The sequence below is a fragment of the Cottoperca gobio genome, chromosome 19 (genome assembly GCF_900634415.1).
Source record: "Cottoperca gobio chromosome 19, fCotGob3.1, whole genome shotgun sequence".
NCBI lineage: Eukaryota > Metazoa > Chordata > Actinopteri > Perciformes > Bovichtidae > Cottoperca > Cottoperca gobio.
Window position 1 is genome coordinate 6746345 of NC_041373.1, and position 13404 is coordinate 6759748.

General features: G+C 39.8%; 1 protein-coding gene across 1 annotated transcript in view; it reads left to right on the forward strand.

Annotated features, from left to right (window-relative positions):
• LOC115025079 (thyroid hormone receptor alpha-like) overlaps window positions 1–13404 on the forward strand; it is a 139333-nt gene that overhangs the window by 104625 nt on the left and 21304 nt on the right. The window contains 3 exon segments of the mRNA XM_029457130.1: window positions 7736–7797; window positions 8243–8299; window positions 12322–12422. Of these exon segments, the coding sequence (XP_029312990.1) occupies window positions 7736–7797; window positions 8243–8299; window positions 12322–12422 (220 nt within the window).

The following is a 13404-nucleotide window of genomic DNA, read 5'->3' on the forward strand; positions in this document are numbered from 1 at the left end:
CGATTCCACCGGAAGCCCGAAACTCTGATTCCGTCTATTTAGTTCTCCCCTCTCCTTTCTTCTGCTCTGTAGGTATAAAGTCATTTATAAAGTTAATGGTCACATGATTATGTGTCTGATGGTGCTGGTTGTATTGTGTTCCAAAGGTTTGCATACACATGTGTACATAATGTTCCCACTTTGAATCAGAAATATGTATTCACCGCACGTACAACCTGTTTCGCTTGTAAGTAGCATGAGATGGGTAATGATTACTGTATCTGAGCGGGGAAGGAGGAAGATCAATGTACCAAACATGCACTCACACATGTAGAGAGAAATAGGGACAAAACCATCTACTACAAACAGAAAACATTTATTTAAACATTATATATACTTTGTTTTCTTCCTCCGGTTACACAACAGTCAGCCCTCCCTGTGTGTTCTTCCACACTGCCTTTACTGTCTGCCACGGCCCCTGAGTCTCTGTGATCAGAGTCTTTCCCCTGCCATGCTACAGTATGTCTGACGAAGAACGCCATTCAGCTTTACCTTCCCCTGGACATGAGGGCGTCCTGTCATGCGCAGGTTAAAGGCATTGTTATTGTTATTTGCACTCTTGCTATTGATTTTATAACGTCTCTGGTTCCTCGTTCGTTGGAGATTTAAATATTCGGTGAGCTTTGAAACTCAGTAAATGCCATTAAGGTTGAATAGAATGGGATTTACTGTACGTACCGATATTGTGTGTGTGTGTGTGTGTGTGTGTGTGTGTGTGTGTGTGTGAGTCAGTCAGCACATATACAACGTATGTTTCTACAGTGATTTCATAAATAATGTAATGGTTGTTCAGTTATACAGGTAGTAGTGGTCTAGTGGTACGGCTTCCAATTACACCAGATGGTTGTGAGTTCCATACCAGGCTGCCTCCATGGTGCCCCTGAGTAAGGTGCTTAACCCCCGAGCTGCTCCAGGGAGACTGCCCCTGTAGTTAGTTCACTGTAAGTTGCTCGGGATAAGAGCTAAATGACATGTAATGTAATGTAATAGAGATTTGTTTTTAATTAAATGTTCCCTTAACAGTATGTAGATGGTTTTAAAATATAGAAACAAGTATAGAATAGCAGCAAAATACACATACAATTCACATTGATTTGAACTAAATGCATCATAAATTCTAAAAGTAGCCATTTGGGCGGTATAGTCTTTTTTTAAGTTTCATTGTACCGGGTCTAGCGAGCTGTAGGATTTAGCTCCATGTTTATTATTGGTTATGTGTGGGTTGCTGTAAACTTGTGTATTTGGACAGAGGGAGTTGTCTTGTTTTCACTTAGTGGCATGCTATATCCCCTGCTCGCGTACTCTGTAATTTAGACAGTAGCGGGATACATGAGGGAACAAAGTGTCCATTAGCACTGGATGTATAGGACAAGACAGACCCAGCTGTAGGCCTGTAGTATGAATGCTGAACAATAGGCTACTATTGCACTTAAAACATAGAACAGGGGCCCTCATTCAGACGCTGCTATGGATATAATTCTCTGGACTAATCTCAGTATCTTTGTATTGTTCTGACTGTTTAAAGAGCCCCAGCTTCACAGCAGGTGCCTCTCACTCTTTGCATTTTTCCCTTAAAGTGTCAGTTCGCCCAAATAGCAAACATATTTTCTCGCTCACCTCTAGCTGTATCGAGCCATGCAGATGGTTTTGGTTTTATTTGCCGCGGTTTTGAAAATATCTGTGGCACCATCCCAATACACGCCATGGAAACTTCAATTGTGGCGCTCGCAGCGGTGAAAATGTCATTTGTATAAGCGGTGAGGTGGCATAACCATAATACATCAAACCAAAACTATGTGCATTGCTAGACACCACTAGAGGAAAGGGTTTGTTGTTTCTTTTTTTTTTAATTTAGGTACATTTATCTTTCAAAGTGTAATGCTGGTGATAATTAATTTGTTTCTTATTGCCAACTAATCCCATGAAAAGAACAAAACCAGCGAAGAACTGATCCTAGTATTCTCTGTGTAGCTATAGCTTAGCTCCATTGTTGGCCAAAGACTTTTAAAGACTCATGAGTGAGCCACACTGTTGCTCTGTGTTACATGTTCCTACATTAGCAGGAACACTGTATCTTATTTTGCCTTAATCCCACATACTGTACAACGTCCTGCTGCCCCAAATACTCGCTTGAGCAGTAAATGTTAATCCACAGTTGAAAATAGTCCCCAACATATGCACTATTTCCTTCTGTTTGAGTTGCGTTTGGTAAAAACTACAGTGTCCAGCTGTTTGAGGAAAATACTGAGACTTTTTTAGAAAGTTAACCTATAAAGAGCTGTTTTTTATTTATTTATGCATTAAGGTCTTCAGCAATGAGTTTGGGGCTGAGTGCCACAGACAGGTTAGGAAAAATTAGAGAAGGACTAAGAGAAGAAACCAACAAAGAGTAATGCCGACCTTATCCTTTAAATGTGCTGACATAAGAGCAATTATCTTTAATGAGCTATAGTTATCTGTGACCGGTGTTGATCGCTGTTTTACCCATATGTGCTGCCTTGAAACCTGTACTGTCTTAAAATAGCAACGTCTCAAGAGCGTGCTCAGTTACCAGCCGGTCGGCTATTACATGTTAGACGCACTCCACAGTTACTGTCAAAGTCACAGGTGGAGAAGCTGGCTTTCCTCCAATCAGGATAGACTGGGTGGTACTAGCGGCAGAGCAAGAAAGTCCCACAGATTAGAGGAAGAGGGAGGGAGAAGCAGAGTGTATTAGAGTGGGTTGGTAGGCTAAACATAGCACAACTGGTAGAGACATCAGGGTGTAAGGGAGAGAAAGACAGAGCGTAAATTCATGCATGAGGGCTGTGTAGCAGCTAGTCATCTACATCTGCAACTTTAACTTGCAGAACCTCCTCTGCCATGCATATTTTACAGTCCCACTGCGCCATCAGGTCAGCACTGTAAGTCTTTTTTGTGACATCTTTTTGGCTTGTGTTGTTGACTCTTCTGTTCTGTATTCTGTATTTCTTTTGGACACTGCGCTCTTAGTTGTGCAACTTGTGTGCATATTCTGCACTGCCACCGGGCCATAGGAATCATATTCTTATTCTTACACGTCAACTTCAGTTCCACGTGTGTGCTGCAGAGCCCGGAGAGAAAGTACAGTATGTGCACGTCTCTGTGGGGTTGGCTCAGGTTGCTGAGAGGCACAGTATGTGCCGGGACCTTGTACACTCAGTGGTGTGTTGCAATCCATGTCCCGTCATTGTAAGAGCTTGAAAAGCGCTCTCTGGTATGCCTGTGATTCAGAGAGCGTCTTGCCCCAACCTGCAAAAAATCACATTCCATCTAAAAATATTGAATTATGCATGATGTTTTTATCCCTGAACAGGCGTACTTGTATTTTCACTAAGTGGCCACAGGTTCACCGGATGTATGATACAATTTCAAGTTCTGGCAGGCTGCATGCTTTTTTGCATAAGCACCATAATCACAATTTCTTTCTGTTTGTTGGTTTAGAGTGCTTCAAACCGTCATGTTAGACAAGAAGTTAATTGTGTTTCATACTCAAGAGTATTTGTGCGCATTGTTGTTTGTCTGCGGTTATGTTTTTGTTTTCTTTCTGCTTGCTTCTTAGGGCCACTTGCCACTCTTTCTACTGAGAGCTCCCAGAGCAGTGGAAGGCACTTCTGGGGCTCTGCCAAGAGTGCTAAGCTCTTCTTTTAGCTGCCATAGTGCGAGTATTTTCATTGGTGCTATTTTGGGATTGATCTTAATAGAGGGTTAGAGCTTGAATTTGTTCAGAGAACTGGGATTTGTCATTATTGTATCATTGCTCTGCTAACTCTCTGGATATGTCAAATGCGTGCTTGAAAACAAAGCCGTGTGCTGCTCAGCTGAGGGAAAACAAAGCGTAGCATGTTGCATGTTGTGACATCTTAGGTTATGAGGAACCTGTTGTTGGGATGCAAGGAGTACAGAGACGCAGAGAAGGCATTGTTGTCGTAGCAGTGACAGAGACCTGAATAAAGACTATCTTGCTGTCCCGTTTGCCTATGTTTCCATCTTTATAAAAATGCTGCCGTATCAGAGGACTGAACTGTCACACAGCTGTCAGTTTGATGCTTGTCGCCTCCAGCAGCTGTATGGAGTGATATGGAAGCCAGTTGGCAGAGCGAGAGGTATTTACCTTTGATTACATTCTTTCTGCTGCTGTGACAGCTTTAATCCTTTTAATATTAGACATTATTATTATTAGACATTTAACTTATACTACGTAGGCTTGAGAGGCGTCGGTCATGTTGAAAGAGTTCTAAGTTTTCCTAACTTGTGACATTGTGAAATTTGCACTTTGCAACCTTTGCTGTAGTTGCATAACTACACCCCCCCCCCCCCCACACACACACACACACACACGCACACACACATACATCCCACCATGACAGGAACATTATATCCTTTAGTTTAGATTAGTTTTTAATAAGATGCTACAGCAATCAGGATAAGCTCGCACAATTTTGCATATGTCTGCACAGCACTAAAATACCACTTCTGAAATGATTCTTATTGTATTTTTCTCCTATTCTATATCTATGATTATTGGACATATTGTTATTGTATTTTTTCTTCTATTCTATATTTGTGTTTCTTGTTTTTTGCAATACGTGCTTTTATTTGCATTGTTGTCTGACTATGTTATGCAGCAATTCTCCAAAGTAATTTCCTTGTATGTGAAAACCTACTCTAGATTCTGATGCTGATAAATCCACTTTAACTCAATAGGCTATTTAAGATCTTAATTTAATGCCCTGTTAAGCTATCTGATGTATTCCGAAAAGATCAAAGGGAACCATAACTGAAAACAAGTCAGTGCTATAATTGAAGTCCAGGTTAGATGTGAAGGGCAGTTTGAGTTGACATTTTAGCTCGATTATAGCAACTCCTCAACTTAACAGGCAATTACATCGCTATGTTTCAAAGAGGCAAACATTGTTTGCTGGTGTGAAATATAAAAACCATGCTGGCTTATAAGAGAAGTGAGAAACACCTTGGTCATTTAGCAGCAGTGCAATGTTGTTATAAGACCTTTTGATCACTATTACATACAGAGTCACTTTCTGCATTAAAACAAAAACATGTTTTAACGTTGTTCTTCCATCACTGCATCCCAGTTCCATAGTATATAATCTAAAGTGTCCAAATAGAATATGATCAGAGATGTCAGTATTCATACTGAAGTTGCAGAAAGTGAGTTGCAAAATGCAGCTGAAATGAAAGAGCGACTCAGAGCTGAGAACTATGTAAATCAGACAGCATCAGGAACTGTAGGAAGTACTGACACCTTTTTTAAAAATGATTTTGCATCCTCTTTTGTTGTCCCAAAGTTGATTCAAATATAGCTTCCCAGAGTTGCATCTGTTTTCCCTTTATACAAATTGGCAAGGAATTGTGTGGCAGTAGCACCTGAATTATTCCTGTCACTGCTAATTGACATTTTCAATAAAGATATAGTTGTTGTTTTTTTAAATCAAATACATTGATATAAGCCTGCTTCACTATAAACTCTCATCTTCATTGGCCAAATAATTCTTTGCATCAACTCTACGTGTGACCGTATAATAGTATTGCAATTCTTAGATTGTGATTCATGACTGACCGCTGCTGCAGTTACACTTACTTTATCTAACTTGCTACTCGGCTCGATTATCAATGTAAACAGGCACCACATAGGAGAAGTTTATGCTAACCGCAAAGAGAGTCTGCAAATATGTGGCCGCACATTGCCAGAGTAGATCACCCTAAAAGAAAGAATTAAGAGCACTGTGGAAGTACGGGGCGGGAAGAGATCGGCTTTTTTATGCCAGAAACGCCAACGCAGTGAGCTGCACCTTTTTAACAACATTGTATGTTATTCCGTTTTATGGCTGGTATAGCAGACATTGGCAGATGGCCTAAAAAGTCCCTCGCATAGGTGTGGGAATGAGAACCGGTTTGTCGCTGTCTGATTCCTTGAAATCGCAAATGCACAATGACGTGACGCCATACGCAGGCTGTGAGGGACGGTTACACATCCTATAGTATAAGTATAACAAGTGAAGGACAGTTCCTCCAGATAATAAATAACACACTGTACTACAGCTCCTTCTCAGGGCAAATGTATCCTTTAGGTCTGTGTATTTGCATTTTAAAGGAATAGAACTTCATTTTATTTATGTTGTTAATGGAGTCCTGCTCCCTCTCCTGGAGCTGGGATTAAGGGACCCTGATGTGGGAGGAGAGCTGGAGGCTACCAGGAGTGTCTGAGGGCAGAGAGCCGGACTCTTGGGATTCTCAACACATCAAGCACTGACGAGAAGCACTCACTGACTCTCACTCTCCCACATACTCTCTATTGAGAATTTCTTTTTTCCCCCCTCTACTTAACTCTCTCCCTCTCCCATCTATGCGCTTTCATAATTCCCTTCGGAGCAGCCAGTTCCCATCTGTGCTATACATGCCTTTCACATAGCGTCAGTGCGGTTGGAAGTGTGTTTGTGAGTGCACGTGCTTGTTAAACATGCTGCTTTTGCGTATGCTTGATGCGTAATCAAGTTGTGGCATTTGTGTTTCATCTGTTATTGTGTGGCCTTCCCATGTGTACTGTAATAATTAGAGATGTTTTGGGGATTGAATTGCGTTTCCCCCCAAAATCATTTCCCCGCTGCTCGGATTCAGTTTGGGAACAAATAGCTCATTTGACATAGAGTAGTCCTACTGGTGGAGTGAACCTTAACTTGTTGATCTAGAGAGCTCCATTACTCCTCTGTTAGAAATGAAAGTGACACAACTATTCTAATAGTTTCAGGATCTATTCCAGTCCCCTGCGCTAGTAAAAGGCGGTTTGGCAAATTATGGCATGAAAGTGGAGCAAAGTGTTGATAAGATGATGGAGTTTTTGTAATTGAAAAAGTCTTTAGTATATCTTTACCTGGATGTGTTACCTGGAACATTGCACCTATTAACAGACCTTTGTATTTATAACTGATTGGTGTTTATAAACCTTGTTGTTCTCTGGATTGTGGAGCTGATGGACTTGTCAACAGACATGACGTGTCACCTGCAAGGGAAGCATTGCTGCTCCATGCAGTCTACCTATGTGTTCTTTGCTGGGCAGGTGACCTTTTCTTTTTTATGTGGCTAAACTGCACAGATTGCTTTTTCTGGCTGATCCAGTTCAGATTGATATGTGTTTTTTATATATATTTATTTATATATATATATATATATATATATATATATATATATATATATATATATACATATATATATACGTATATATATATATATATATATATATATATATATATATATATATATATATATATATATATATAATATATATATATATATACACGTATATATATATATATATATATATATATATACATATATATATACGTATATATATATATATGTATATATATATATATATATATATACATATATATATACGTATATATATATATATGTGTGTGTGTATATATATATATATATACGTATATATATATGTATGTGTGTATATATATATGTATGTGTGTATATATATATGTATGTGTGTATATATATATGTATGTGTGTATATATATATATATGTATATATATATATATATATACGTATATATATATGTATATATATATATATACATATACATATACATAAAGGTGTGGTATAATTAAATGCATTTTATCTCTCTTTGTCTTTTTCTAATCTCAGGTGGCTCAATGGCCCGAAAAGGAAGAGAAAGAACAGCCAATGTTCGTTGAAGAGTATGACTGGTGAGTAACTGGTGTTTTGATCTGGAGAGAGAGAGACTTTCTAAAGCATCTCTGAAGCGGCAGCTAGGAAACAAACCTCCACTTTCATACCTGAAGTGTGAATGAAGTCTGAATATCTTAAGTCTCTTTAGAAACACACCTCTCATTTTGTAGAGAATAAAATATCTCCAAATGCAGCAGGGAACCATTCATTTTCACTATCGCAGCATTGTGTTCAGCTAGATTTGATACATTTGATAAAAGAGATATTGTAGCTGTCAGTCTCACCACAGTGAATGCATGCAGTCGAGCAACTGCACAGAAGCTAGTGATACATGATTCATTGCTGCCTTATGTACATTACGCTTTCGATTTGTCACCTCCAAAGGGAAAAAGTAAAACATCTTGGCATCTGTCATCAATAAACAAAAGCCTTCTGCTCTGTCTGCTTTCTTGTTGGACGCAGCACGTTGTCTGAGTGACAGCTCCAAATCCCCCGAGCTGAAAGAAGCGAGTAAAGACGGTAAGAGAGAGTGATAGTGACGGAGGTAGGGTGGGAGGAACACCAACATAAAAAAAATACAGGATGGTTAATTTGGCATTTATAAAATACATCTTCCAAGGCCAGTGCTCTCCACATGTTTTCCCTCCCTGCAAGCTTGTTTTCTGCCTTTCTGCGTCACTGCTGGAATCTTGTACCATATTCTACCTGCCACGGTCTATTTCATCTGGGAACTATGACAATATGTCTGCCTGGTTGTGTAAGATCAAATTAAATGCACTGTAATGATGTCAGCGTTTTCCTGTGGGAGAGTCGACCCTCAACCAGACCTCCAGGACACTAAAGAGTACTTATCTAACATGTGCTTTACTATTGGTCAATGTTTCGACCACACTCACTGCTCTTAATACTGATTTAGTGAAGAGGCGTATTTAGTAATATATTTGCTTCAAGTAAAAATTCCTTCTGTTATGATTTGAAACAGGTTTTTAACAAATACGGCTACGCAGAGTATTTCAAATCACCACAGAGATGTATTAAATGTTAATAAAAAATGCCGTGTACTCCGTGGCGTGTTGATTATGATTAATGAATTAATCCAGCACCAAATTCATTCTTTTTTAATGGATCAAATGATTATGTCACATTTGAAAGGGGTTATTTGTGGAGACAAACTCACAGATAATTACCCCTTAACTCTGCAATTCCCTTCAGCTCAACTGAGCATTTTAGCGTCTTTCATCTCATTGTTTTGGTTTTACAGCTCTCAAGGTTACTGCTTTGGTTCAGACTCACTGCTCTGATAAACCCACTGTACGCTACCTGCACAGCACCAAACAGCAGGCAGACACACGTAGCAACAAGCTGATAAACATAGTGGAGCATTCAGAAGCTAAAGACCAAGATATTTCCCTCAGGAGTTGGTTAAGATCAAAAACAGAGCTAATGGAAGAGTAAACACTGGACTTGGATTTGTCAGGTGGCCAGAAATGTGTCGTCAAATGAATGTTAATGTTGCGCAGTGCCTCCTGAAAGTGTGTCAACAGGCAACTGTTTGCTAACACGTTAGCTAAAACAAGTTTTCAATATGTCAATACTGCTTTTTCAGCTTGTTCTACTACCACTTAGTGACCATCAAGTCTATGAATGCAGCTTTAACAATCAATAGTTATTTTGTTAGTGGAGCATGCCAGACGTTGGTCTGTCTGATATGATTATAAATTGAATCACTTTGGGTTCGTTGTTCTGAAAGATTTAGCAATTAGAACACACCGGATTATAGATCTATAGATTGAACTGTGGAAGCCCCATGTTCAGCCGTATGTTTAGACTGTAAGCTAAACCTTTGTATAGTACTAGATGGGAAATATTTGACTTTTGAATGCCAGTCAGAAAAGGAAGGATAAACGCAGCAGTAGTAGCAGCACATTTTGGAACAGCTGTTGTTTAAAATCCAGCTTCTGTACAGTTTCCCGTGCACTGACGTCGTCAATGTTTACAGTCTCAAATATCACCTCACTGAGCTGTTGTCATGTAAGTACCTCAGAGAAACAATCCTGAGACTCCTTCAGGGACCTGAGTCATGCCACCCTGATTTACACGCTTTGATCAAATGGCAGATGTTGTGTTGGGGAAACTTGTGAAGACAAAATATTTATCTTGACTGAGCCGTACTAGGAAAATCTCCTTCCCTTTATCCTGGGATCTGTTGGTGGAGGTATTGCAGCGCCTGTCATGCGAGGGGCGGGCTGCCAGAGCTGCAGGGGTATTGATTTTGGGCTTGGCTTCCAAACACAGTCCTCAGCAGACTGGCTCGGGGATCCGGCTTCTGCATGCCCTGCCAACACACTGGAGCTGACATTTTTCCTATATGATCGTTCTCTGATGTCCTCCTTATCTTTCCTGTAGCCTGTTTCTCTTCTCCTTTCTCTTCCCCCCCACTTCTCCTCCTGCCTCCTTTAGTTTTGTATGATTTTCGTCTTGCCCTCAGTGTTTTCCTTTTCCCTCTCTCAAGAATTAACTTTCAATACTTTCTTATTTTAAAATGCACTTTTCACTTGAGTCTTTTGTTTTGTTCTCTATTTAACTTCGTATTTTAGTCTTAATGCATTTTTTCCTGGATCGGCGGAAAGAGCTCAAGAGCTTTTCAATGATAAATATAAATGCATTTGGTCAAAATGTCACCTGTGGTCCTTCGGAAGTCGCTCTTATCTCTCCTTCTCCTCCTCCTCCTCCTTCTGCTCTCTTTCCCATCACCCTCTTCTTGCCCTCCCCTCCTCCTCCTCCTCTCAAATCTGTAACAAAGCCAAAAGGCAGTTCCCAACTGACACTGCCAGTCACAGCTCTCAGCATCCACACACACACATATATGTCGTGAGAACATCACACACACATGTATGTACAGAGTATAAAGCTTTGCCAGTGGCTGTGGGTGTGTTTGTGTGTCTGTATTCAGCCGTGACTTGCAGTGTACCATCTCCTCCCCCCTCCCAGCTTTTTTTGCTATACATCATATCTGCTACTTCCTGTGTCTCTCTCTGTGCTCACTCCCTCAGTCTCACTGGTCTTTAAATGGAAAAAGAACAAACTGTCCTATTCTGCGTTTAAAGCAAAGGAAAGGCTGCAGAGAGAGGACAATCCAAATACTGTAAATTGAGATCAGTAGTGAAGTTTATGGAACATATATATATCTTAACATTAAAGACTTTAACCTTAATTGTTGTCCAGTGGGAGTCGGTCTATTAAAAGACATCTCAATCAATTAGAGAGTTATTAGAAAGGACGTCAGAGCTCCTGACGTGCAGCATTTGTACTTGCAAGCCATTTAAAGACAAACTTCGATCACCTTGTGATTCTCCTCTGTTTACATTTGAATCCCAGATTTTGCTTTAAAAGAGGGGACAGTAAAGGGAGTGAGGCAGCGGTAGTCCTGTCCGGGACCAGAGCCATTGTGTGGGTGTGGTAGGATTTACTGAATGTGGCTGTGAATGTTCCTGAATCTTCTCTTGTTGAAGAAGTTATGGATCTTTAAAGGGACCCTGTAGAGTTTCTTATAAACAAAAGTTAACATTGAGTTGTTAATCACCAAAAAGAAGTTGTGTCCTGATAAATATATAAATCGATAAATAAATATTAAAGATGCTGCGATTTACATTTGGATCTGTGGTGGTCAAAAGAAGTATGTCCTATGTCTATTCATAACCACCTTTCCGTAAATAAGGGAAGCATTGAAGCAGCTTTCCTTAGTATTTAGATAACTCCACCAGCTCCAGGTCATTTCACTGAGTTAGGAACCTTCCTAAACAAAAAACAGTGTTTAACCTTGTCTTCTTATTTGCTGCATATCTGGACATCTCACCACGACCAACTTTCGATCAGTGTAATGTGCATCATGTTGTCCACGTCCTCATGCACCTGCAGGGAAACAAACAAACTGGGGACCAACTTGTAAAAACATTTGGGCTTCTACAGGTCAGAAAGCTCTGCAGGATCCCTTGTTAGAAAAGTGCTGATTGTGTTGCCCTGCAGGTCAGAGAGAGAACTCCAACTGCTCAATGTCAAGATTATGTTCAGGCGTCACCAAAACAAGACGGGAACACCTCTGCCCCCAAGTGCTCCTTTATAGCTCACTATATATATATACTTTTACTTTCTTACTTACTTCACATATTGCATGTTATGTGGAAAGTTTCATTTTGGCCAAGACCATAAATACATGGCATAGGACATCTGAAAATGACTAGAGAGTGTTGTTATTCAGCATCTTGAGAAGCTCATGATTCCAGAGCGCAGTATGTTGATGGTACAGTAAAGGAACAGTGGGTGGCTAGTGTTAAGTTTTTCCACAGACTGCTGCAGTGGTGATGAGTGGAAATAATGTGCAGGGGCGTATAGGGTGGGGTATGTTGGCTAGGTAGAGTGGAGCTTAGCAGTAATGTGACTTGAAGGTGGGATGGATTTAGTGTGAGAGTGACAGGTATAGATGTGTAGAAAGTCTTTAATTTTATTCTGTCTAACATTGTCTCTGCACTTCTCCTTCTCAGGGTATATCCCCAGTTACCTCGAAAAGGATGAGCCATGTGTGGTGTGTGGCGACAAGGCCACAGGCTACCACTACCGCTGCATTACCTGCGAGGGCTGCAAGGTACACACACACACACACAGACCCAGAGTTTCAGACACAGCAGGCTCATAACCCACATCATATGCCAGAAAACCTGATATGAGGCTTCTGAGGTCAGCTGCTTCTGCACACACTGTTACACACCTGACACACACTCTGAAGCGCTCACGTTAAAGTAAACGCACACCAAGGTCATGGGCACATTGTGTACAGCAACAGAAAGATGATATATAAACATATTTATATAGAAACCTGTCAGTCTTCCATATCGGCTCTCAGCTGTATCGTTTGCCTCCCTTGCTGTCGGTCTTCTTCTCTCATGTTTGTTCCTCAGTGACGTGTGATATCTGAGGGATAGAATGTGATTCATCTTAGTGGGCATTGATGTAGTTGACGTTTGATTGATTGGAAAACCTCTTTTATAAAAGAATTATATTTAAAAACCTCAGATTCATGCTAATTATTTAACTTATTAATCAGGAGTATCTCTCACTCAGCAAAATAATAATTTTAATCTAATAATATTGAGGCTCGTAGCGCTCTGTAATATCCTGAAAGTGTCATAAAAAGTACAATTAACCTGATCGTGTAATAATATAATAATGTAAAAACTTGACCAGTAATTTATTAAAATGTCCTGACTGATAATGTGATAATGTTTTTACCAATATTGTAATACCTTTCAGTTGGGTCACTTTTTTTCAAAACTGATAAAAAAGGATAATGAAGTTTTTTTTTTCTCTCGAAAATGTAAAGTGTATACAAAAAACAGCGTCGTGTCAGTCTCCTGAACATTTGACAAGAGGCTTCATTTAGAATTTAAAATGTACAACAGATGGCAAGTCAATTGTTATCAGGGAAAGATTCATTACATTTCATTTCTTTATTCAAAAAGGGATTTAATTTAATTCAACAAATTGAAAATAAAGAAAGAAATGTACCTAAATACTTAAAACCTTTGGACTTTTCTGCTTTAAAGGGGAGGGGGGGGCTTTCTGAACAG